This window comes from Salmo trutta, chromosome 5, assembly GCF_901001165.1.
Source record: "Salmo trutta chromosome 5, fSalTru1.1, whole genome shotgun sequence".
Classification (NCBI taxonomy): Eukaryota; Metazoa; Chordata; class Actinopteri; order Salmoniformes; family Salmonidae; genus Salmo; species Salmo trutta.
The window spans coordinates 8251472-8278176 of NC_042961.1; the positions used below are offsets into that span (position 1 = coordinate 8251472).

The 26705-nt window shown below is 42.5% G+C and overlaps 2 protein-coding genes across 3 annotated transcripts; both read left to right on the plus strand.

Moving 5' to 3' along the window:
• The first annotated feature begins 2183 nt into the window (after nt 1-2183).
• qrfpra (pyroglutamylated RFamide peptide receptor a) lies at nt 2184-18620 on the plus strand. Its single transcript, XM_029752141.1, has 6 exons — nt 2184-2523; nt 9318-9476; nt 14551-14612; nt 14731-14966; nt 15345-15442; nt 18229-18620. The coding sequence occupies exons 1-6, from the start codon at nt 2184-2186 to the stop codon at nt 18618-18620; spliced, it is 1287 nt and encodes a 428-aa protein (XP_029608001.1).
• A 3440-nt stretch (nt 18621-22060) lies between these two features.
• rps24 (ribosomal protein S24) lies at nt 22061-26330 on the plus strand. Of its 2 annotated transcripts, XM_029752430.1 has the most exons (5): nt 22073-22150; nt 23238-23303; nt 23475-23684; nt 23857-23970; nt 26250-26330. In XM_029752430.1, the coding sequence occupies exons 1-5, from the start codon at nt 22148-22150 to the stop codon at nt 26250-26252; spliced, it is 396 nt and encodes a 131-aa protein (XP_029608290.1). In that variant the 5' UTR covers nt 22073-22147; the 3' UTR covers nt 26253-26330. The 2 variants fall into 2 exon arrangements, with proteins under 2 accessions (XP_029608289.1, XP_029608290.1); XM_029752429.1 differs by lacking the exon at nt 26250-26330 and having other exon boundaries at nt 22061-22150; nt 23857-25204.
• The last annotated feature ends 375 nt before the right edge of the window (nt 26331-26705 follow it).

Below are 26705 nucleotides of genomic sequence, written 5' to 3' on the forward strand. Positions count from 1 at the left end.
CTGGACAGTCTGTGGTGCAATGTGGCGTTGGTGGATGGAGCGAGACATATTGTCCCAGATGTGCTCAATTGGATTCAGGTCTGGGGAACGAGCGGGCCAGTCCATAGCATCAATGCCTTCCTCTTGCAGGAACTGCTGACACACTCCAGCCACATGAGGTCTAGCATTGTCTTGCATTAGGAGGAACCCAGGGCCAACCGCACCAGCATATGGTCTCACAAGGGGTCTGAGGATCTCATCTCGGTAACTAATGGCAGTCAGGCTACCTCTGGCGAGCACATGGAGGGCTGTGCGGCCCCCCAAAGAAATGCCACCCCACACCATGACTGACCCACCGCCAAACCGGTCATGCTGGAGGATGTTGCAGGCAGCAGAACGTTCTCCACGGCGTCTCCAGACTCTGTCACGTCTGTCACGTGCTCAGCGTGAACCTGCTTTCATCTGTGAAGAGCACAGGGCGCCAGTGGCGAATTTGCCAATCTTGGTGTTCTCTGGCAAATGCCAAACGTCCTGCACGGTGTTGGGCTATAAGCACAACCCCCACCTGTGGATGTCGGGCCCTCATACCACCCTCATGGAGTCTGTTTCTGACCGTTTGAGCAGACACATGCACATTTGTGGCCTGCTGGAGGTCATTTTGCAGGGCTCTGGCAGTGCTCCTCCTGCTCCTCCTTGCACAAAGGCGGAGGTAGCGGTCCTGCTGCTGGGTTGTTGCCCTCCTACGGCCTCCTCCACGTCTTTTGATGTACTGGCCTGTCTCCTGGTAGCGCCTCTATGCTCTGGACACTACGCTGACAGACACAGCAAACCTTCTTGCCACAGCTCGCATTGATGTGCCATCCTGGATGAGCTGCACTACCTGAGCCACTTGTGTGGGTTGTAGACTCCGTCTCATGCTACCACTAGAGTGAAAGCACCGCCAGCATTCAAAAGTGACCAAAACATCAGCCAGGAAGCATAGGAACTGAGAAGTGGCCTGTGGTTTCCACCTGCAGATGTCACGGTTGTCGTCGGTGAAGGAGGACCAATACGCAGCAGGTACGTGTATGCTCATCTTGACGTTTATTTAATAACTTTCAAAAATGAACGTACAAAAATAACAAAGAAACGAACAACTCCAAACAGTCTGGCTAGCATAGGCTGAACACAGAACAATCACCCACGAATCACAAACACAAACACACCCCAATATATGGGACTCTCAATCAAAGGCAGATAGACAACACCTGCCTTCAACTGAGAGTCCCAACCCCAATCAACACAACATAGAAACACACTCACCAGACTACACATAGAAATACATAAACATAGACTATAAACCAAAACCCCGGAAATACTACATCAAACACCCTTTAAACAAACACACCACCCTGAACCACATAAAACAAATACCCTCTGTCACGTCCTGACCAAACTACAATACTAATTAACCCTTATACTGGCCAGGACGTGACAGCAGAACCACTCCTTTATTGGGGGTGTCTTGCTTATTGCCTATAATTTCCACCTGTTGTCTATTCCATTTGCACAACAGCATGTGAAATTTTGTGTCAATCAGTGTTGCTTCCTAAGTGGACAGTTTGATTTCACAGAAGTGGGATTGACTTGGAGTTACATTGTGTTGTTTAAGTGTTCCCTTTATTTTTTTGAGCAGTATATATATATGTGATCTTAAAACCACTTAGTGGGTTGAGGACAATTTGACCTGAAATTGACTCATAATTACAATAGATTGCTTTATCTGAACTTGGTCAGAGAAGGAGCAAATCTGGATAGAACACCATCCTTGAACCATAAACAGGCTCTCCTTTCTATCCCATAACCATCATCTTCATCAATATTTCAATGCAGTTATGGGATACATGGTGGGTTAAATGTTCTCTTATCAACGTCCTATATATAGTCTAATGATTATTGAGTGATGACGCATGCCAGCGCGCGATGCAGCGGTTGAGAAGTAGCCTGGGAGAGCTTGCATGGCACAACTGGAGCCTCCACGCGGAGAGAGGAATAGGCTACTCACGCATTTACGCACACGTCTCGGCTGGTGCACAGGACACAGCAGGGGTTTTATCACGACTTATCGCTTCAATAAGTCTCTAATAAGGACCCCGCTCTGCCTAAATAAAGGTGAAATAAATTAGCCAGACAGCAAATGAAATAATAGTAATCCGTCACTTACTATGGGGGATACGAAAATTACTCCAGAGGCCCTGAAAGAGCTACTTTACCGTTACAATTTAACGCGTCAGGAGTTTATTGAAATCTACAAAATCCAACCGCTGGTTTATACGCCTGAGCTTCCACCTGGAGCCAAGACAGCGTTCGTGATTGTGTACGCGGTTATTTTCTTGCTGGCACTACTTGGAAATAGTTTGGTTGTTTATATCGTGGTGAGAAAGCGGGGAATCCAAACTGCCACGAACATCTTCATTTGTTCTCTAGCAGTGAGCGACCTCCTGATTTCATTCTTCTGCATCCCGTTCACTTTACTGCAGAACATCTCATCCGAGTGGCTGGGAGGTGAGTGGCTGGGAGGTGATTCACTTATAAATTGAGCCTATTTGGTAAAAAGTAGCCTAACATGAATTCCGGATGACCTATTATAATAATGGGAGAGCCACGACTTTCAAAACCACAGCTATTGAGTCATCTACAATTTGGTGCATCACCTTATAAAATAAATTCAAAATCGAAGATTTAATATAACTTAATTGACTTTTTTCTCAGGGTAATATAACCTATTTCGTTCACTACAGACAACCCAATAATAACTGAGGCTTTACAGTATGCTGGTATAAGTTCTGACTATATAACAAATAGTGTGAGAAAGCAGAGGTAAAGTGGAGGCTACTAAACATTCACACTAAAAAAGCAATGGCTCCATGGGCTTTTCAAAGCTGTGGCTCTATGGGGTTTCAAAGCTGTGACTCTATGGGGTTTCAAAGCTGTGGCTCTATGGGGTTTCAAAGCTGTGGCTCTATGGGCTTTCAAAGCTGTGGCTCTATGGGGTTTCAAAGCTGTGACTCTATGGGGTTTCAAAGCTGTGACTCTATGGGGTTTCAAAGCTGTGGCTCTATGGGCTTTCAAAGCTGTGGCTCTATGGGGTTTCAAAGCTGTGACTCTATGGGGTTTCAAAGCTGTCGCTCTATGGGTTTTCAAAGCTGTGGCTCTATGGGGTTTCAAAGCTGTGGCTCTATGGGGTTTCATGTCTTCATATTGATTGGTCTACTTAATTTCATTACATAAAACATGAACTTTGAATCATGTCTAGTTACAACATGGTGACAATTAAATGAGGACCACTGATTAGAAATGATGAATACAACCAGAATGGGATGTTTCATCATTAGACTACAACACCACAAGTATGTCCCAAATAGCCCCCTATTCCCTAGGTAGTGCACTACTTCTTTTTTTTAACCAGAGCCCATAGGGCCCTGGTCAAAAGTAGTGCACTATATAGGCAGCATGATACCGTTTGGGACAGACACACCATATTTTCGTAAAGAATCACACAATTTGTTGAATAAGTCCATGTTTGCAAAAGTAGAGATTCTCATGATTTAAGAATAATTTCCCCTGTCTCTGTAAGGTCCCGCAGTTGGATAGTGAATGTCAAACAAGGATTCAACCTCAGAGCTTTAAAAGTATGGAATACATTTTTAGACAGGCATAGATCCTAGCCACTGAATATCCCTTTGAGTATGGTAATCAGTGGGTGGTGTGTCATATTTTTATTTTACCTTTATTTAACTAGGCAAGTCAATTAAGAACAAATTCTTATTTACACTAATGTTCTAGGAACAGTGGGTTAACTGCCTTGTTCAAGGGCAGAACAACAGATTTTTACCTTGTCAGGTCAGGGGTTTGATCTATCGATCTTTTGGTTACTGGCCCAACGCTCTAACCACTAGGCTACCTGCCGCCCCAGACCCCATATCACCCGGATACTGTAAAGATCTGGCCATCCTTCCTAACTGAGCTGCAGAATAAAATGGAAACTGCTCAGGGATATTTCTCCGAGGCTTGTCATGGAAAATTGCAAGATTATGTTATAATGCTTGTATTGGATTATAATGGTTGTTTTATTCGACAGAATAGAGTATTCTCTTAACAATTGTGTGTGTGTTTTACTGAGGATGGTCCTCTATGAGATAGCACTGACAGAGGAGATTTACGATGTCTTTGGGTAATAAAGCCTAAAGAGCATTCCAGATAACATGAGCTAAAGGTTATGTTCTATACCGTACCAGGGAGAGACGGTTCCAGTTTGGAGGAGGAGGACCAGACACAGATACAATGAAAACTGTTGACACAGCAGTTGCTGTCTGCTATGTTTTTATAGATATCTTTCATACAAATCTTAACCTTGTGACCATTCTATGTATCTGTTGTTCATCATGTAGGTTGAGAGGGGTGTATCTTGGCTATAAAAGATCTTTGTACTTTTGTGTTGTCACTTTCAATGGTTCATTAGAGATAGCGCATCATTGAAAGTCAAGTGCTTTTGCAAAGCTCTTATTATTAAAGATGTAGTTTAAGTATAACTCTGACTGGTGTGTGAAGTTTGTAACTCTCCTCATTTGGTAATGCAGAAATTAGCCCCCACAGGCTGAAGATGATTTTAAAACAGTCAAGAGAATTATTGCATTCACTCCACATTACTGGCCTGTATGACAAAGTGAAAAGAAGGAAGTCTGTATTTAAAAAAAAATCCCTTTCCAAATTACCATCCTGTTTTCAAAGCCCTTAAAAGTAATAATGCAAGACAGCATCTTAAAGAAATGAACTTTTTGGCCTAAATTAAAAACATCAGGTTTTGGTCAAATCCAACACAACACATCACCGAGTGAAACCCTCTCTAAAGCTCATTTCCTGCCGTTCTAAACATTTTGCCATGTTCATATGATATCTGAGTGAGAGAGACTAAAAAAATCAATTGGGGCCCCCTAGAGGTCAGGGCCCCAGGGCACCTGCCTTGCCTGCCCGGTCAGTAATTTGGCTGTGATTACTACAAGGTTTAGATAGCTGGCTAGACTAACTTAAGCAGCAATCTATAAAATGTTAGATGACATGGTCTAACTGAGTGACTGTCAGTGACTGATATAACAAGAGGAAAACTGCTCAAATTTCGAAATTGCACGTTGTGTATTCTACTATCCTAACTAACAGTAAGCTGAGACCCCGACTCGCTGGTGTGCATGGCTAAAGAGCTCTATTTTCATGTCATCTGACCAGAAAGTCAAATCAAATTTGATTCGATTTTTATTTGAAATAAAGATCTTTGGCCACGCATACCATTACTTGTCAAACAAAATCTCTTTATCTGAGCAATTGTATTAGTATAACTTTTTTTTTAGCTTTCAATATAGCTCAGTATTTATATTATTTCTTTTATACAGTCTTTTTTGCTCAGCTTTATCAAGGGTGCCAATTTTGGACCTGTAACTGACATTTTCCCAATACCTCTTCCATTGTCCTGCCAACAAACAAATTCTGGTAAAAGCATTCAAACATAATTTCTATGATTTGCCTTAATTGTCTGGCAAAAAGAACACATTTCTAGGAAAATCATTCAAGTATCATTATCCTGCGAACAGACACATCACTGATAGTATACCTCTAAGTCGATCCTCTGTCAATCAAATAAATACATTCTAGTAAAAGCATTCAAGCATCAATATCAGCCTTCTGTTATCAATCAAAAGGGCACATTTTTGGGAAAATCATTCAATTATTATGTCCTCATTATATCATACATAATCCTTCCATTGTTAAGCAAACAGATGCATACAGTGTAAGTATGTTAAAACACAACACATAACATTTTTGTAAGCCTTCCATTGATTAGCAACAAGACACATTCCTAGGAAAAGCATTCAGGTATTTCACCTTCATAAGCACTAACACGTTTGACTAAACCATTACACAAGATACAGATTTGTATAAGACTGGTGGTAAAGAAGAACAATATTTGCTGTCACATCTCTGGTCATGCATATAATAATGGAATTGTGCACCAAATCAAGTAGAAAATTGGCCATTAAATGATTGAACCTTTCTCTATTGAGTGCTAATAGAATTAGCACTCAACAGAATTAGCACTGAGCAGGGTGGTTTGATAATAGACTGGCACCTGGTTGTCCACTAGCACCAGGTTGTCCACTAGCACCAGGGTTTCCACTGGCACCAGGGTTTCCACTAGCACCAGGTTGTCCACTAGCACCAGGGTTTCCACTAGCACCAGGTTGTCCACTAGCACCAGGGTTTTCACTTGCACCAGGTGGCCACTAGCACCAGGTTGTCCACTAGCACCAGGTTGTCCACTAGCACCAGGGTTTCCACTAGCACCAGGGTTTCCACTAGCACCAGGTTGTCCACTAGCACCAGGTTGTCCACTAGCACCAGGTTGTCCACTAGCACCAGGGTTTCCACTAGCACCAGGTTGTCCACTAGCACCAGGTTGTCCACTAGCACCAGGTTGTCCACTGGCACCAGGTTGTCCACTGGCACCAGGTTGTCCGCTAGCACCAGGTTGTCCACTAGCACCAGGGTTTCCACTAGCACCAGGGTTTTCACTGGCACCAGGTTGTCCACTAGCACCAGGGTTTCCACTAGCACCAGGGTTTCCACTAGTACCAGGTTGTCCACTAGCACCAGGGTTTTCACTGGCACCAGGTTGTCCACTAGCACCAGGTTGTCCACTAGTACCAGGTTGTCCACTAGCACCAGGGTTTCCACTAGCACCAGGTTGTCCACTAGCACCAGGGTTTTCACTGGCACCAGGTTGTCCACTAGCACCAGGTTGTCCACTAGCACCAGGGTTTCCACTAGCACCAGGGTTTCCACTAGCACCAGTTTGACCACTAGCACCAGGTTGTCCACTAGCACCAGGGTTTCCACTAGCACCAGGTTGTCCACTAGCACCAGGGTTTCCACTAGCACCAGGTTGTCCACTGGTACCAGGTTGTCCACTAGCACCAGGGTTTCCACTAGCACCAGGTTGTCCACTAGCACCAGGGTTTCCACTAGCACCAGGGTTTCCACTAGCACCAGGGTTTCCACTATCACCAGGTTGTCCACTAGCACCAGGGTTTCCACTAGCACCAGGTTGTCCACTAGCACCAGGGTTTCCACTAGCACCAGGTTGTCCACTAGCACCAGGGTTTCCAATAGCACCAGGTTGTCCACTGGTACCAGGTTGTCCACTAGCACCAGGGTTTCCACTAGCACCAGGTTGTCCACTAGCACCAGGGTTTCCACTAGCACCAGGGTTTCCACTAGCACCAGGTTGTCCACTAGCACCAGGGTTTCCACTAGCACCAGGTTGTCCACTAGCACCAGGGTTTTCACTGGCACCAGGTGCCACTAGCACCAGGTTGTCCACTAGCACCAGGTTGTCCACTAGCACCAGGGTTTCCACTAGCACCAGGGTTTCCACTAGCACCAGGGTTTCCACTAGCACCAGGTTGTCCACTAGCACCAGGTTGTCCACTAGCACCAGGGTTTTCACTGGCACCAGGTTGTCCACTAGCACCAGGGTTTTCACTGGCACCAGGTTGTCCACTAGCACCAGGTTATAAACTAGCACCAGGGTTTTCACTGGCACCAGGGTTTTCACTGGCACCAGGGTTTCCACTAGCACCAGGTTGTCCACTGGTACCAGGGTTTTCACTGGCACCAGGTTGTCCACTAGCACCAGGTTGTCCACTAGCACCAGGTTGTCCAGTAGCACCAGGGTTTTCACTGGCACCAGGTTGTCCACTAGCACCAGGTTGTCCACTAGCACCAGGTTGTCCAGTAGCACCAGGGTTTCCACTAGCACCAGGGTTTCCACTAGCACCAGGTTGTCCACTAGCACCAGGTTGTCCACTGGCACCAGGTTGTCCACTAGCACCAGGTTGTCCACTAGAACCAGGTTGTCCACTAGCACCAATTTGTCCACTAGCACCAGGGTTTTCACTGGCACCAGGTTGTCCACTAGCACCAGGGTTTCCACTAGCACCAGGTTGTCCACTAGCACCAGGTTGTCCACTGGCACCAGGTTGTCCACTAGCACCAGGTTGTCCAGTAGCACCAGGGTTTTCACTGGCACCAGGTTGTCCACTAGCACCAGGTTGTCCACTAGCACCAGGTTGTCCACTAGCACCAGGGTTTTCACTGGCACCAGCTTGTCCACTGGCACCAGCTTGTCCACTAGCACCAGGTTGTCCACTAGCACCAGGGTTTTCACTGGCACCAGGTTGTCCACTAGCACCAGGTTGTAAACTAGCACCAGGGTTTTCACTGGCACCAGGGTTTTCACTGGCATCAGGTTGTCCACTAGCACCAGGGCTTTCACTGGCACCAAGTTGTCCACTAGCACCAGGTTGTAAACTAGCACCAGGGTTTTCACTAGCACCAGGTTGTAAACTAGCACCAGGTTGTCCACTAGCACCAGGGTTTCCACTGGCACCAGGTTGTCCACTAGCACCAGGTTGTCCACTAGCACCAGGGTTTTCACTGGCACCAGGTTGTCCACTAGCACCAGGTTGTAAACTAGCACCAGGGTTTTCACTGGCACCAGGGTTTTCACTGGCACCAGGGTTTCCACTAGCACCAGGTTGTCCACTGGTACCAGGGTTTTCACTGGCACCAGGTTGTCCACTAGCACCAGGTTGTCCAGTAGCACCAGGGTTTTCACTGGCACCAGGTTGTCCACTAGCACCAGGGTTTCCACTAGCACCAGGTTGTCCACTAGCACCAGGTTGTCCACTGGCACCAGGTTGTCCACTAGCACCAGGTTGTCCAGTAGCACCAGGGTTTTCACTGGCACCAGGTTGTCCACTAGCACCAGGTTGTCCACTAGCACCAGGTTGTCCACTAGCACCAGGGTTTTCACTGGCACCAGGTTGTCCACTAGCACCAGGTTGTCCACTAGCACCAGGTTGTCCACTAGCACCAGGTTGTCCACTAGCACCAGGGTTTTTACTGGCACCAGGTTGTCCACTAGCACCAGGTTGTAAACTAGCACCAGGGTTTTCACTGGCACCAGGGTTTTCACTGGCATCAGGTTGTCCACTAGCACCAGGGTTTTCACTGGCACCAAGTTGTCCACTAGCACCAGGGTTTTCACTAGCACCAGGTTGTCCACTAGCACCAGGTTGTCCACTAGCACCAGGGTTTTCACTAGCACCAGGTTGTCCACTAGCACCCTTTTGGACACAGACAAGGACTCCTGTGGATCCCATGCATTGGGCCTGGTCAAAGGTAGTGCACTATATAGGAATTAGGGTGCCATTTCAGACACAGGCTTTGTCCCTCTCCTCTTATAGGTGTTCTAGTGTGCAAGACCATACCCTTTGTCCAGACGACAGCAGTGGTGACAGGTATACTCACCATGGCGTGCATCGCTCTGGAGAGGTACCAAGGCATCGTCCATCCACTCAGCATGAAGAGACAGTACACACCACAGAGAGCCTACAGGATGCTGGGTAAAGTAAAGATATGGACCTGTATTAACAAATTGTCTTAGAGTAGACAGTAAGTAGACAGTCATTTTTGCTATTATCTTTACCTCCTCATGCCATTTGCACACACTGTATATAGACTTTCTTTTTTTCTATTGTGTTATTGACTGTGCGCTTGTTTATTCCATGTAACTCTGTTGTTGTTTCTGTTGCACTGCTTTGCTTTGCTTTATCTTGGCCAGGTCGCAGTTGTAAATGAGAACTTGTTCTCAACTAGCTTACCTGGTTAAATAAAGGTGAAAAAAATATATAATAATTGGGGAGAGAGGAACAAAGTCACCTTTGACCCTCCTCAGGGTTCGAAGTAGAGGCGTTGTTTTATTCTTCTGAGATACAAAGATTTAAGTCAAATCAGGTTCGGCCTTCCTCAGAGCCTTATTTACAAAGTGTATCGGAATAGGAATACTGATCTAGGACCAATTTGTCCTTTCAGATATTAATGAGTAAGATTACATGAATACAGGGAGCAGCGGCGATTGGTCACAAAAAATAGTTAACTTGTGATTGGTCAACAACAAAAAAATATATATATTTTTTGTACAAAATATATACAGTACCAGTCAAAGGTTGGACACACCTACTCCTTCAAGGGTTTTTCTTTATTTTTACTAGTTTCTACATTGTAGAATAATAGGGAAGACATCAACACTATGAAATTACACATATGGAATCATGTAGGAACCAAAAAATGTGTGAAACAAATCAAAATATATTTTATATTTGAGATTCTTCAAAGTAGCCACCCTTTGCCTTGATGACAGCTTTAGACACTCTTGGCATTCTCTCAACCAGCTTCATGAGGTAGTCACCTGGAATGCATTTCAATTAAATAGTATTATTTCATTCATTAAATAGAACCAGTCTCAATGTCAACAGTGAAGAGGCGTCTCCGGGATGCTGGCCTTCTAGGCAGAGTTGCAAAGAAAAAGTAATATCTCAGACTGGCCAATAAAAATTAAAAATTAAGATGGGCAAAATAACACAGACACTGGACAGAGGAACTCTGCCTAGAAGGCCAGCGTCCCGTAGTCGCCTCTTCACTGTTGACATTGAGACTGGTGTTTTGCGGGTACTATTTAATGAAGCTGCCAGCTGAGGACTTGTGAGGCGTCTGTTTCTCAAACTAGACTCTCTAATGTACTTGTCCTCTTGCTCAGTTGTGCACCGGGGCCTCCCATTCCTCTTTCTATTCTGGTTAGAGCCAGTTTGCACTGTTCTGTGAAGGGATTAGTACACAGCGTTGTATGAGATCTTCAGTTTCTTGGCAATTTCTCGCATGGAATAGCCTTCATTTCTCAGAACAAGAATAGACTGACGAGTTTCAGAAGAAAGGTCTTTGTTTCTGGCCATTTTGAGCCTGTAATCGAACCCACAAATGCTGATGCTCCAGATACTCAACTTGTCTAAAGAAGGCCAGTTTTATTGCTTCTTTAATCAGAACAAGTTTTCAGCTGTGCTAACAATTGCAAAAGGGTTTTCTAATGATCAATTAGCCTTTTAAAATGATAAACTTGGATTAGCTAACACAACGTGCCATTGGAACACAGGAGTGATTGTTGCTGATAATGGGCCTCTGTACGCCTATGTAGATATTCCATTAAAAATCAGCCGTTTCCAGCTACAATAGTCATTTACAACATTAACAATGTCTACACTGTATTTCTGATCATTTTGTTATTTTAATGGACAAAAAATTTGCTTTTCTTTCAAAAACATGGGCATTTCTAAGTCACCCCAAACTTTTGAAAGGGAGTGTATATATACAGTGCCTTGCGAAAGTATTCGGCCCCCTTGAACTTTTCGACCTTTTGCCACATTTCAGGCTTCAAACATAAAGATATAAAACTGTATTTTTTTGTGAAGAATCAACAACAAGTGGGACACAATCATGAAGTGGATCGAAATTTATTGGATATTTCAAACTTTTTTAATAAATAAAAAACTGAAAAATTGTGCGTGCAAAGTTATTCAGCCCCCTTAAGTTAATACTTTGTAGCGCCACCTTTTGCTGCGATTACAGCTGTAAGTTGCTTGGGGTATGTCTCTATCAGTTTTGCACATCGAGAGACTGACATTTTTGCCCATTCCTCCTTGCAAAACAGCTCGAGCTCAGTGAGGTTGGATGGAGAGCGTTTGTGAACAGCAGTTTTCAGTTCTTTCCACAGATTCTCGATTGGATTCAGGTCTGGACTTTGACTTGGCCATTCTAACACCTGGATATGTTTATTTGTGAACCATTCCATTGTAGATTTTGCTTTATGTTTTGGATCATTGTCTTGTTGGAAGACAAATCTCCATCCCAGTCTCAGGTCTTTTGCAGACTCCATCAGGTTTTCTTCCAGAATGGTCCTGTATTTGGCTCCATCCATCTTCCCATCAATTTTAACCATCTTCCCTGCCCCTGCTGAAGAAAAGCAGGCCCAAACCATGATGCTGCCACCACCATGTTTGACAGTGGGGATGGTGTGTTCAGGGTGATGAGCTGTGTTGCTTTTACGCCAAACATAACGTTTTGCATTGTTGCCAAAAAGTTCGATTTTGGTTTCATCTGACCAGAGCACCTTCTTCCATGTTTGGTGTGTCTCCCAGGTGGCTAGTGGCAAACTTTAAACAACACTTTTTATGGATATCTTTAAGAAATGGCTTTCTTCTTGCCACTCTTCCATAAAGGCCAGATTTGTGCAGTATACGACTGATTGTTGTCCTATGGACAGAGTCTCCCACCTCAGCTGTATATCTCTGCAGTTCATCCAGAGTGATCATGGGCCTCTTGTCTGCATCTCTGATCAGTCTTCTCCTTGTATGAGCTGAAAGTTTAGAGGGACGGCCGGGTCTTCGTAGATTTGCAGTAGTCTGATACTCCTTCCATTTCAATATTATCGCTTGCACAGTGCTCCTTGGGATGTTTAAAGCTTGGGAAATCTTTTTGTATCCAAATCCGGCTTTAAACTTCTCCACAACAGGATCTCGGACCTGCCTGGTGTGTTCCTTGTTCTTCATAATGCTCTCTGCGCTTTAAATGGACCTCTGAGACTATCACAGAGCAGGTGCATTTATACGGACACTTGATTACACACAGGTGGATTATATTTATCATCATTAGTCATTTAGGTCAACATTGGCTCATTCAGAGATCCTCACTGAACTTCTGGAGAGAGTTTGCTGCACTGAAAGTAAAGGGGCTGAATAATTTTGCAGGGCCAATTTTTCAGTTTTTATTTTGTTAAAAAAGTTTGAAATATCCAATAAATTTCGTTCCACTTCATAATTGTGTCCCACTTGTTGATTCTTCACAAAAAATTACAGTTTTATATCTTTATGTTTGAAGCCTGAAATGTGGCAAAAGGTTGAAAAGTTCAAGGGGGCCGAATACTTTCGCAAGGCACTGTATATACAGTGGGGCGAACAAGTATTTGATACACTGCCGATTTTGCAGGTTTTCCTACTTACAATGCATTTTATTGCATGACATAAGTATTTGATCACCTACCAACCAGTAAGAATTCCAGCTCTCACAGACCAGTTAGTTTTTCTTTAAGAAGCCATCCTGTTCTCCACTCATTACCTGTATTAACTGCAACTGTTTGAACTCGTTACCTGTATAAAAGACACCTGTCCACACACTCAATCGAACAGACTCCAACCTCTCCACAATGGCCAAGACCAGAGAGCTGTGTAAGGACATCAGGGATAAAATTGTTGACCTGCACAAGGCTGGGATTGTCTACAGGACAATAGTCAAGCAGCTTGGTGAGAAAGCAACTACTGTTGGCGCAATTATTAGAAAATGGAAGAAGTTCAAGATGACGGTCAATCACCCTCGGTCTGGGGCTCCATGCAAGATCTCGCCTCGTGGGGCATCAATGATCATGAGGAAGGTGAGGGATCAGCCCAGAACTACACGGCAGGACCTGGTCAATGACCTGAAGAGAGCTGGGACCACAGTCTCAAAGAGAACCATTAGTAACACACTATGCCGTCATGGATTAAAATCCTGCAGCACACGCAAGGTCCCCCTGCTCAAGCCAGCGCATGTCCAGGCCCATCTGAAGTTTGCCAATGACCATCTGGATGATCCAGAGGAGGAATGGGAGAAGGCCATGTGGTCTGATGAGACAAAAATAGATCATTTTTGGTCTAAACTCCACTCACTGTGTTTGGAGGAAGAAGGATGAGTACAACCCCAAGAACACCATCCCAACCGTGAAGCATGGAGGTGGAAACATCATATTCTTTGGGGATGCTTTTCTACAAAGGGGACAGGACGACTGCACCATATTGAGGGGAGGATGGATGGGGCCATGTATCGTGAGATCTTGGCCAACAACCTCCTTCCCTCAGTAAGAGCATTGAAGATGGGTCGTGGCTGGGTCTTCCAGCATGACAACGACCCGAAACACACAGCCCGGGCAACTAAGGAGTGGCTCCGTAAGAAGCATCTCAAGGTCCTGGTGTGGCCTAGCCAGTCTCCAGACCTGAACCCAATAGAAAATCTTTGGAGGGAGCTGAAAGTCTGTATTGCCCAGCGGCAGCCCCGAAACCTGAAGGATCTGGAGAAGGTCTGTATGGAGGAGTGGGCCAAAATTCCTGCTGCAGTGTGTGCAAACCTGGTCAAGAACTACAGGAAACGTATGATCTCTGTAATTGCAAACAAAGGTTTCTGTACCAAATATTAAGTTCTGCTTTTCTGATGTATCAAATACTTATGTCATGCAATAAAATGCAAATTAATTACATAAAAATCATACAATGTGACTTTCTGGATTTTTGTTTTAGATTCCGTCTCTCACAGTTGAAGTGTACCTATGATAATAATTACAGACCTCTACATGGAAACACTGCCGATTTCTTATTTTGAAAAAAAAAAAATTTGGCAGGTTATCAAATACTTGTTCTCCCCACTGTATATATAATTTTTTTTTAAAACCATTTTTTACTGAGGTCCGGACCTCTGTCCTCATATGTAGTTACGGCACTGGTAGAACCATGTCTTCATTTTGCTCTGTGCGATTGTTGTCTCTTTGTTCTCTTTGACTAGGAGTTGTTTGGCTTGCATCCATGATTGTTGGATCTCCCATGTTGTTGGTGCAACAGTTAGAGGTGGGTAAGATGCTACACTCTGCGTAGTACTCCTGCCATTTGCTTTTAAGCTATTTCCCTGTCCAGTTGTTAGATCTGTGATTACTGTTTGTGTATTCACGCGTGTCTCTCTCTCCAGGTGAAGTATGACTTCCTATACGACCTACACCATGTGTGCTGCCAGGAGCGTTGGCGCTCGGCCTCACACAGGCAGCTGTATGCCACCTTCATCCTGGTAGTTCTGTTCCTCCTGCCCCTGGCGGCCATGTTGATCCTCTACACACGGATAGGGATCGAACTGTGGATCCGCAAGAGGGTGGGCGACTCCTCTGTACTTAACACCATGAACCAGGGAGAGGTGGGAAAGATCTCCAGGTCTGTATAGAGATACTGTATGTATGATACCTCATAAAATGACTCCATAAAAAACGTGTGTCCAACAACCTATACACATGCATGGTAGTTACATTATATAGGTACAGAGTGATTGCAGCAGACATGAGGCGGTACATGGTTGCTCATGGTCTTTTGATAAGGTAGCCCCACTGCCTGTGACTTCAACATCAGTGTCAAGAAATAATATCCTGTTGGTCTGGTGGTCAAGATGTTAGTTACTCCCTTGGAAGTTCCTGTCCATGACATAATTATGATCATTTCACTGAATACTGAGTATAAGAATATTATATGATCCAAAAAGTTTCCTCATGTTAACCCGACAGATTAATGTGTTTCTTATTCTTTGTTGGTGATTAGAAGGAAGAGGAGAGCCATCAAGATGATGATTACCATTGTGGTGCTATTCACTGTGTGCTGGGCCCCATTCCACACCGTCCACATGCTCTCTGACTACAGTAAGTCTGTCTGAGATGCCAATAGCCATAAGACACTTCTCTTCTTTACATCCTTCAGTTGATCTGAAAGTTGATTTCAATTATGGATTCATATGATTGGAAGTGAGACCTGGAGATGGAGGTCCCAGGGAGAATGGAGAGGCTGCTTTGCATCCTATTGTTAGTTTATTGCTGTTATGAAGGAAGAAAACATCATGGGGAGACTGGAAATAAGTTATTAAGACAAATGTTGGAGGGGGGGGGGGGGTTCTATTAAGCTAACATGGAATGGTTTTAAGATGTTCATACCCATGGATCATGGAATTGTTTTAAAGATGGTCATACCATGGATCATTTAGCTATTTGATTTAGAAATGTAGGTCCCCTGTAGGAATATCAAAAAAATATATACAGTACCAGTCAAAAGTTTGGACACACCGACTGATTCAAGGGTTTTTCTTTATTTTTACTATTTTCTACATTGTAGAATAATAGTGAAGACATCAAAACTATGAAATAACACATGAATTCATGTAGTAACCAAAAAAAGTGTAAAACAAATCAAAGATTCTTCAAAGTAGCCACCCTTTGCCTTGATGACAGCTTTGCACACTCTTGGCATTCTCTCAACCAGCTTCATGAGGAATGCTTTTCCAACAGTCTTGAAGGAGTTGCCACATATGCTGAGCACTTGTTGGCTGCTTTTCCTTCACTCTGCGGTCCAACTTATCCCAAACCATCTCAATTGGGTTGAGGTCAGGTGATTGTGGAGGCCAGGTCATCTGATGCAGCACTCCATCACTCTCCTTATTGGTCAAATAACCCTTACACAGCCTGGAGGTGTGTTTGGGGTCAGTGTCCTGTTGAAAAACAAATGATAGTCCCACTATGCGCAAACCAGATGGGATGGCGTATCGCTGCAGAATGCTGTGGTAGCCATGCTAGTTAAGTGCGCCTTGAATTCTAAGAACATCACAGACAGTGTCACCAGAAAAGCACCACCACACCTCCCCCATGCTTCACAGTGGGAACCACACATCCAGAGATCGTCTGTTCACTTACTCTGCGTTTCACAAAGACACAGCAGTTGGAACCAAAAATCTCAAATTTGGACTAATCAGACCAAAGGACAGATTTCCACCGGTCTAATGTCCATTGCTCGTGTTTCTTGGCCCAAGCAAGTCTCTTCTTATTATTGGTGTCCTTTGTTTCTTTGCAGCAATTCGACCATGAAGACCGGATTCACACAGTCTCCTCTGAACAGTTGATGTTGAGATGTGTCTGTTACTTGAACTCTGAAGTATTTATTTGGGCTGCAATCTGAGGTGCAGTTAATGAACTTATTCTCTGTAGCAGAGGTAACTGGGTCTTCCTTTCCTGTGGCGGTCCTCATGAGAGCCAGTTTCATCATAGCGCTTGATGGTTTTTGCGACTGCTCTTGAAGAAAAGTTCTTGAAATTTTCCGGGATGACTGTCATGTCTTTAAGTAATGATGGACTGTTTGTCTTTGCTTATTTGAGCTGTTCTTGCCATAATATGGACTTAGTCTTTTACCAAATAGAGCTTTCTTCTGTATTCCACCCGTACCTTGTCACAACACAACTGATTGGCTCAAACGCATTAAGGAATGAAATTCCACTAACTTTTAACAAGGCACACCTGTTAATTGAAATGCATTCCAGGTGACTGCCTCATGAAGCTGGTGAGAGAATGCCAAGAGTGTACAAAGCTGTCATCAAGGCAAAGGGTGGCTACTTTGAAGAATCTGAAATATAAAATCTATTTTGATTTGTTTAACACAAATTTTTGGTTACTACATGATTCCATGTGTTATTTAATAGTTTTGATGACTTCACTATGCCCTAAGGGTCAAAACATTGTTAATAAATATCACCTGGTAGCATGAGCAGCAGTCTCTGGCATTTTCCTTTCTGTTTTCCGTGAGTTTGCCTACAACTCCAGCACCTGCGGAAAGTACCTGGATGTGCGTATGTTCTTCAGCTTTTGTTCACTATTATTCTACAATGTAGAAAATAGTAAAAATAAAGAATCTCTTGAATGAGTAGGTGTGTCCAAACTTTTGACTGGTACTGTATAAGTTTGATGAATTATTGAATTTGGCTTTCACTACTATAGCCCATAGACGTGCACTGAATAACGCATTCATAAATGGCAAAACAGACAAAATATAAGGAACAAGGTTTTGAAGTGTCTGTCCTATATCTAGGAGATATAAGAAAAGCTCAGGAAGTATATTTTTTTGGTACACATATTTAACCCCTTTTTTTGTTGGCACAAAACTGCCGAGTCTCGTCTTTCCATAGCGTGGTCATATTAGTTTGTAGCCCAAACAGTTCGGATGCTACAGACATAAGTTGGCATATTGGCGGTACCACTTCAGACGAGTCCCGTGGGGCTTGTGGGGGTCATAGAGCAAAATGGAGAACACCATCGTGTTCATGAGTCTCATCTTTCCAGAGTGTGGTCAAACTGTTCAGACGCTATAGATGTATTTGTGAGAAGACCAATTTTCGGGATATCTCCTGGTCTGACAAACAGCGCTGTAGCTCTGCCACATGCGGAAGGCTGACATGGTATTCATGAGTTTATCTGACTCTGGGGAAGTAGATAAAGAACCTCAGTGCCAAAATTCTGAAGTATCCCTTTAAACAGATGGATATTGATGGGTATTTTTGTATTATGTTAATTAGATTGACACACGGGTGTGTCAATCGCTTATTAAGGATTAAGTACCACATTATCTAACAATCCCACCTAATTAAATTCCACATCATTCCCATCCTCAGATTACCTGGACGAGCAGTTCAACGACATCACGGTGAACATGATCATGGCCATCGCCCAGGCCATCGGTTTCTCCAACTCCTTCAACAACCCTATCGTCTACGCCTTCATGAATGAGAACTTCCAGAAGAAATGTGTGTCCACCTTCTCCCAGTGCTGCCGACGGCCAAACCAGAGGGTTGGAGCTCTAGACGTCACCAGTAGATCCAAACTACATGTCCGTTTTACCCGACCGAGGGACAGACAAGAGGCGGCCATCTTGGAAGACATGTCCATCGTACAGGCCACCAGAACACAGATTGTTGGGATTGAGAATGGTGCCTCACAGCTAAATACAGCGTCATCCTATGCGGAGGAGAAGATCTTGTTTGTGACCTGTGAGCCACAGACATGAGTGGAAGTCAGATGTAGATATGCCTAGATTAGATTTGGGACTTCTGTTCCCTAATGTGGTCCTGCTTAGCTCAGTTGGTAGAGCTTGCACCGCCAGGGTTGTGGGTTCGATTCCTGGGGCCACCCATACGTAGAATGTATGTATGCATGACTGTAAGTCACTTTAGATGGAAGCATCTGCTAAATGGCATCTATCAACAGTGAGGTTACAATTGAATCAACACCTACCTTTTAAAGGACACCTAAAATCAGTGTGTAGGTTTCTTTTCTGGATTAGATTTGTATCTGAAAAATAATGGATATGACCACTCTACTCCTGTGTGACCTGAGACATGAGATTCTACACTCTGGGGAGAGAATATGTGGCATCAATCATCCATATTGTATTTATCTTATTTTTCCTCCACTTAGGGCCTGTCTGGGTTTATAGCGCTGCCTTTGAAAACTGACTATAGGTAGGGTATTGGTATCCTCCAGAGTTATGTATTATTTGTGAGGTTTGTGCATACATTGTTGTGGCATTAAATAAAACTGTGCTGTGAAGTATTTTTCCATTTTCTTTGACAACAGATGAAAGCATAGGAATGTGTCATGCAGGGGCAGCTAGTGAAATCACTGAAATCCTAAACAAAGAGTTGCAGTTTGCTTTAGAATGGGTTACAGTAATAAACTGGTCCTGAACATCTCTAAAACTAAGAGCATTGTATTTGGTAAAATCATCCCCTAAGTTCTAGGCCTCGGCTGAATCTGGTAATGAATGGTGTGGCTGTTGAACAGGTTGGCAGATGTAGATAGGCCTGACTGCATGGCGTCTTGTTTTTGGTTCCTCTCTAGGTTTCTCCCTAGGTTTTGGCCTTTCTAGGGAGTTTTTCCTAGCCACCGTGCTTCTACACCTGCATTGCTTGCTGTTTGGGGTTTTAGGCTGGGTTTCTGTACAGCACTTTGTGATATCAGCTGATGTAAGAAGGGCTATATAAATACATTTGATTTGTTTTTCTAAGAGACAATGTATTGGAAATTCCAAATTGTTTGCTTAGTCAACTTACACACAGCACTGACACACACTTACCCCACCAGACATGCCACCAGGGGTCTATTCACAGTCCCCAGGTACAGAAGAAATTCAAGAAAACATACTGCCTCCCAAGTGACCTCCCAGGTCCACCCATGGCTGCCCAGTCATGTGAAAGCCATAGTTTAGCGCCTAATGATTTCTTCTTTTTTTTTTTTAATTGACTGATTTCCTTCTATGAACTGTATCTCAGTAAAATCTTTGAAATTGTTTCATGTTGCGTTAATATTTTTGTTCAGTATATGTAAATTGTAAAGTATTTTGTAATGTATTTTCGTTATGTGTAAGACTAGCTGTCGCCATTGGTGTTGGCTAATGGGAACTTCAATAAAATCAAAAATGTCATGCACCCATTATTTTAGAGGGTGCACAAAGTACGTGAGAATGGAAGGTGGGTGGTATTCGGAGAAATTGGCTTTTTTCGAAAAACCTGAAACATTTTCCTGCAATCTAGAGCCATAATCATTATTCTTAATTCTATGTAAAACATTTAAATAAGTATATTTTTCTGCATAGGTTATCTAAGCATACATCTTTACCTGTCCAATTGTCATTTTAATTAATGATGGACATTGATTCTTTAACTTTTATGCCTTAGGCGTTTTGTACATCTGCCACACTGGTATAGTATCATAACCCAAGAGTTAAAGCTATTTAAGTATTTTCTAAAGTAACAACCTTGCCAGCAGGCATGCCAGCTAAGACAGACAAGCTACTCTAACTTGATTGATAGCCTGAAATAGCTTGGTAGCTAGTTATAAGGTTGGGAGATTGGGAACCTATCTAGCTGGCTAGCTAAAGCCAATTTAATAAAATTGCTAGGTGGCTAGAATTACAGAGAAACAACAAAACATGTTTGCTTTATTTAATCATCAAGAAGGAATCAATCGGCTACATAACCCGATCAAATTAATTTACAAACATACCTCCTGTGAGTCCTGCCTATCACCGGAAGCTAAAATCAAATCACTTGACACTTTCTCTCCTACACTGACAATACTGTCTGCATACACTGGAGCAGGAGTATCCAGCGTCCTGCCTAGCATATCTTTGCTCAGTGGTGCACCTTGGAAGGAACCACTTAATAGGGAAAATACCGCTGACAGATATTTTTATAAATAATTATGATAAAATGTGGTGTAAAAAATTAAGTTAAGTAATTAATTTAACATCTGATAAATGTAACATCTGAAAAAATATTTTGGGGGCACGTGCCCTTTTGCCCCCTATTGGCAAGACTTCTCTACATGTCTCTGAAATTCCGCTCTCTGGAATGTGATTCTTTGAGGTTTGAATCCATAAAAATAAATGAAATAACCATGTTACTGTGCATTTTAAGTCCAGTTTCTCATGCATTTCAATATGTGAAATCCGTGGTTCTGTTTGGCTCGGTTGGTAAGAACGTGGTCGAAAGTATTTAGATGGTCCTGCAAAATGTTCATTGTTGGACATAAAAGACTGTAAAAACACCAGGAAATGAGCTCCAAGTGGTTTTAATTTTGGAAATCTGTTCCCAAGTATTTCCACGCATAATACAGAGACGTGATCGTATACAAATGTAATCAAGGTTTGAAATAATTATGATTTAATCAAATATTATATATCTTCGGGCTTCTTGCGGTCAATTTGCAGTCTACAAATGATTTGTAATTACGTCTGGCCCACCGACCATCCGCGCAAGAAAAATCGGCCTGCGGCTGAATCTAGTTGGTGATCCCTGCTCTACAAACAAGTACTGGACACTGGAAATGTGTCTATTTTAATCCATGACCCAAATCACGGCCCAGGCTGTCATTGACGATACTTGCCTGACATCTAGCGGTATAGGTAGGATTTTCTCTATGATTTCTCTACTTCTCCATTACCGCCGATTTTCATGAATGGCGTGAATAAAAATACGTCCATTTCGTTCAATAATAAACAAAAGTATACATTAACATACATTGTTGCGTTAATAAATAATAATGTGGTGGACTACTTTTGGAAAAAGGGCGTCAGAGCATGATTGTGTAACTGCGAGATGAATAAAATGGCCACCAATTAATAAATGTGTAATCAATAAAAAAATGTTATTTCTGAATGTATTGCATACAATTTTATATAGAATACTCATACTAATAGAAATACATATAAATTCACGTCAGTAAGTACAGAGGATAAAATACAGATTAATCATGGAGTATTTTTGGATAACACATTCATGTGTTTTGCCAAAATTACATGGGCATTTATTTTATTTTGTGACGTTTGATCTATTGTCATATACACTTAATTAAGAAAATAGTACATACAAAGGACAAAACGACACGTTATATTTTCCTATGTTCGCTCTCAAATAATCGGCATGTATTTTTAGTCAGGCAAGAATTTTGGTCGCACCGCTTCCATTCAGGCATTTTGTTGGCCAGCTTCGGGCCCTTCCTCCTTTTCCTCATCCCTGAGAGGCTGATGCCAAGATGGTGAGTCTTGTGGCATAAAATGTAGAATTAAATCCTACATATATCTTAAGCATCCTTTCGTCGTTGTTGAAGTCGTGAAGTCCGAATACATTGACAAGCCATCCCTGTAGGAATATTACAACATTTAAGTTGTAAAAGTTGTTTTAAGTCCTTTAAGAACTCTGGTGGCCTAACCGAGCTCTGGGTTTTGGACCGTTTCTTCATTCGGTTGTACAAGCCATTCAGTAATTTTATAACACATGACTTCTACTTTTCGACTACTAGTTGGCGGCTACATTGTGGGTTTTTTCACAGTATGATATAATGCCGTTATTTGGCCAGCACGGCAATATGTGCAAGGTGTCCTCGACTGCTGTGGCTAACGGTAGTCTCCCTGACACGGCATGTCAGTTGTAAAGCAGCATTGTTATTCTGGAGACTATTAACGTTAAATGCCACAAGATGGCTAACGCTAACTTACCACAAATGCATGATATTTGGCATGTACCTTGTAATCAATCCAACCAGAAGTACTCTTGTCTTTGAAGTAGTTAGCTAACTACCTTCCATCTAAACAGGTCTAGCACACGTTGGCCGACTAACCTTAGCTAGCTAAGTTGCTTACTAACATCAGTGACGCTAGCAACCTGTCAGCATGATTTGGTTTGGAAGTACTTGTACTTGGCATACTTTTCACGTAGCTACCTACTAAATCTTACCTTTGTAAGTCACGAAATACAAGGTAATGAAGTTGGCTAACTACCTCTTGGTGCCTGGTGTGATCTGATGTGTTATTGTCATACAACAAGTAACTTTTTATTTTGGCCTGCTAATTAACTAGCTACCTGACAAAGCCATCGTCTTTTTCAATACTTGTTGCTGTTTACTACTTGTATATATTATGTGTGTAGGCTCCCCAGTTTATCCGGATCCTGTTCCAGTCGTAATTTCCAGATTTTGTTGAAAGTAGTGGCTAGAATATAAACACTTTCAATTACTGTAAAACCAACAATGTGTTCACCTGCAAGAAGGGGGTCTGAAAAGCTACCTATAACGGTATTGTCATTCCAGTATTGTGAATGCTAACCTGTTTTCCATCTACTTTCAGAACGACACAGTGACAGTCAGAACCCGGAAGTTTATGACAAACCGGCTGCTTCAGAGGAAGCAAATGGCAAGCCCAAATGTTTCTTTCCTACCACATATAACACCAAAACAAGACCTCAATTCCTCTATACTGAGTGTCCAACACACTTTATTTAGTGAAGCAATTGTCTGCAGTTTCCTTTAATTTTTATAAGTGCTGCGTGGTCTATAACTGTTTTTCTATTGTCTCCTGTTCTAGGTTGTTGATGTCCTCCATCCGGGCAAAGCCACAGTCCCTAAGACTGAGATCAGGGAGAAGCTGGCCAAAATGTACAAGACCACCCCCGATGTGGTGTTCGTCTTCGGCTTCAGGACACAGTTTGGTGGCGGCAAGACGACGGGCTTCGCCATGGTCTACGACTCTCTCGACTACGCTAAGAAGAACGAGCCCAAGCACAGACTGGCCAGGGTGAGTGGATGCTGGAAAAATGGAAACAAGTGTTGAGTTTTAATTTTGTATTCTTTTAATTTGTATGACACCATGTCTGTGTATAGTTTGTCCCATCAGTATCATCTATTGTCTGCTAGTGATGCACATTGCGAGCAGTGCTGTTTTGGTAAATATGTTATTGTTCTCACAGCACGGTCTCTATGAGAAGAAGAAGTCCTCCAGAAAACAGCGCAAGGAACGCAAGAACAGAATGAAGAAAGTACGAGGCACCAAGAAAGCCAGCGTGGGTGCTGCTGGCAAAAAGGTAACTTGGCTGTTCCCCCTATGGTGCATTCCTCTTGTTCAAGTATGGGTGCGTCTCAATAGTCACAATTTTACACAAGCTGCTTTTGTTGTCCTTCCTCTGCTTTGAAAACACATTGGGTGACTGTGTAGTGATGAATGGCTACAATATGTAGGCTATGTTTTCACCCAAGAGAACTTCACATCCGTGCAGATGGAAGAGGCAGCTTAAGACTATTGAAACGGCCCAAGTGTCACTTCGTTCTTATTAGTTAATTATTCATTACATGCATATCTTTTCCACTTCCTAAGTCTTAGTTTTGTCTTTATTTATGTGTTCTTACTGTTTTAATGAGTCATCTTTTTCTCTCGACAACTGTTCTTTGGGACTGTAGAAGGTAAATGTTTTCATCAGTAGACTAACTGCTGTGTGTAGATAATGCTACTGTTGTGTTCCTAGCTGACTTCATCCCAATCCTCCCTTTTATATAACCAAAAAAGCTACTGCCTTTTTACATGTGGATTTCTTTAACGTCCACATTGGGTTTCAGTTCAGTCCCCTACCAGTTAGAATGAGCAGCTAAGTATTAACTCATGACCATAATTTTGGTGAGTGTGAACTGAACACTAATAGTGGTTTAGATCCCAAGTTAAACCATATTGTGTGGTCTTAAGACTCAGTAGTAGGTCGCCAAGTGGATCTCTGAAAGACTAGAAACTAGAGCCGTTTCTCAATTCATTCCTGGACGACCCCAATGAAGAACACATGTTTGTTTTAGTCCAGCACAAACACATAATTCAACTAGTTAAGTCTTAGTGCTGGGTTAGAACACAAATGTGCACCCCCCAAGAATGGATTGATAGACTTTATAGAAGCTGCATTTGTGTGTATTTATTCAAATGCCCACATCTAGTGCTCAGCATTCAGTTTGGATTGTATTCTTTTCCTGGGTGGAGTTGACTGAATTTTGTAATTCATCTTCGGTGCAAATCTTATCCCTTTCAGGGGTCTACTCTAGGAGTAAAGTATTTAAGTAAAATAGCTTAACATTATCTTCATCCTTTTGCTTTTCTTTTGCCTCCTGTGGATTTCTTTACAGAAATGAGGTCTGTTCCAGGTATAAAGCAAAGCGGGCATGGCGTGCTGTTATTCATGTGTTGAAATGAACGTTGACTCTTGTATCCTGGTAGCGCTAGTTGAGACCGGTCTCTGCATGTCTCACCTGTAGTCTTCCCCACAACCTTTTATCTACCAATACCAACCTTCCCTCTTCAACCCACCGTATTTCCCCAAACTCCTAAACTTACCCTGGCTGAGAAATAATCTTATATCCACTAACGTCATATCAACTTAAAGAAACACAAAATTACACTACTACTTTGCTTCTAAAGGTTGCTATTCTTATTCTGCTGTTAAACTATTACAGCTTTGTATTTGTCAACCGCTGAGTACAGTTATGCTAACATGCAGTACAAGCAGTGGCCTCCGGTCGTCGTGTAATAAAGCAAGTCTAGAGTGATGCATTGGATAATAAGTTAGAAACAACTACTGTCTGTGTGAGACAACTGAACCACATGTCCACTTATACAACTATTCTAAAACATTAACCCTCATAATTTCATTTAGGGATCTATTGAATTTAATGTAATGTTCTTTTATATGTATTTTGATGTTTTATTATACTAGACTGCCTAATAAATTGGTATCTTCACTGAGCTGAAAAATGTAAGATGCACTATGCAGAAATCACTCCACCATTTCCTGGTTGCTAAAATTCTAAGTTTGCCTAATTTAAGTTTGACAAAACAGGCAAGTATTGTCGAATCATTGTACCATCTAAACCGCTGTGAAATATATTTTCCATAACCATAAAATATTGTATTTTCAACAGTTTGAAGCTGGTGTACAAAACCAAAAGTAAGACACACAAACCAAACTTACGAATGGGAAGCATTGAAATAATGCACATAGAACAGATCTACTGCTTCTTAGACTTGCTTTCAATGATAGATCTATAACAAATTTCTGTGAATTTGGTTGGGTGCCCAAACAGTTTCATTGCAGCTTTATCTGTAATTTTGCAGTTGAAATTTGAATGCCTTTACTATAACATGTGTAGGTTGAGCCATCGTCCCACAGCAAATGCATCTGTTCCCACGCCCAATTTCAACTATTACCCTCCTTCAAACCCTCAGCCGAAAAATTAGTTGACCCCCCCCCTTGAGTATAGTGGTGGATAGATAAATGGTGAACTTCTGTTTTGCAGATGAGCTAACTTCCCTTCCTCTGTTTTCCTACAGTGAGCCCGGCGAATCAGGGATGATCCTCGTGCTCAAGATGTTCTTGTATATTGTCATCAAATAAAACGTTTGAAAAAGTCACTCCTGTTTTCACAACTTATTTTTATATGCCCTGGACAAATTTGAAATGTTTGTGTATACTATTACATTTGCAGTGTGCGGTAAATATACCAAACAAAAATATCAACACAACATGTAAAGTGTTTCATGAGTGAAATGAAAGATCCCAGAAATGGTCCATATGCACAAAAAGCTTGTTTCTCATGTGCACAAGTTTGTTTACATCCCTGTTAGTGAGAATTTCTGCTTTGCCAAGATAATCTATCCACCCGACAGGTGTGGATTTTCAATAAGCTGATTAAACAGCATGATCATTACACAGGCTCACTTTGTGCTGGGGACAATAAAAGGCCACTAATGTGCAGTTGTCACACAATGACTCGGATGTCTCAAGTT

Bases quoted from the DNA above. Each gene is read 5' to 3' on its own strand.
- qrfpra (XM_029752141.1), top strand. From the start codon at position 2,184: ATGGGGGATACGAAAATTACTCCAGAGGCCCTGAAAGAGCTACTTTAC. The intron at 2,524-9,317 runs GTGAGTGGCTGG...CTCCTCTTATAG, and splicing joins CTCATCCGAGTGGCTGGGAG to GTGTTCTAGTGTGCAAGACC. The intron at 14,613-14,730 runs GTGGGTAAGATG...CTCTCTCTCCAG, and splicing joins TGTTGGTGCAACAGTTAGAG to GTGAAGTATGACTTCCTATA.
- rps24 (XM_029752429.1), top strand. The intron at 23,304-23,474 runs GCAAGCCCAAAT...CTCCTGTTCTAG, and splicing joins TGCTTCAGAGGAAGCAAATG to GTTGTTGATGTCCTCCATCC. The intron at 23,685-23,856 runs GTGAGTGGATGC...TTGTTCTCACAG, and splicing joins CCAAGCACAGACTGGCCAGG to CACGGTCTCTATGAGAAGAA.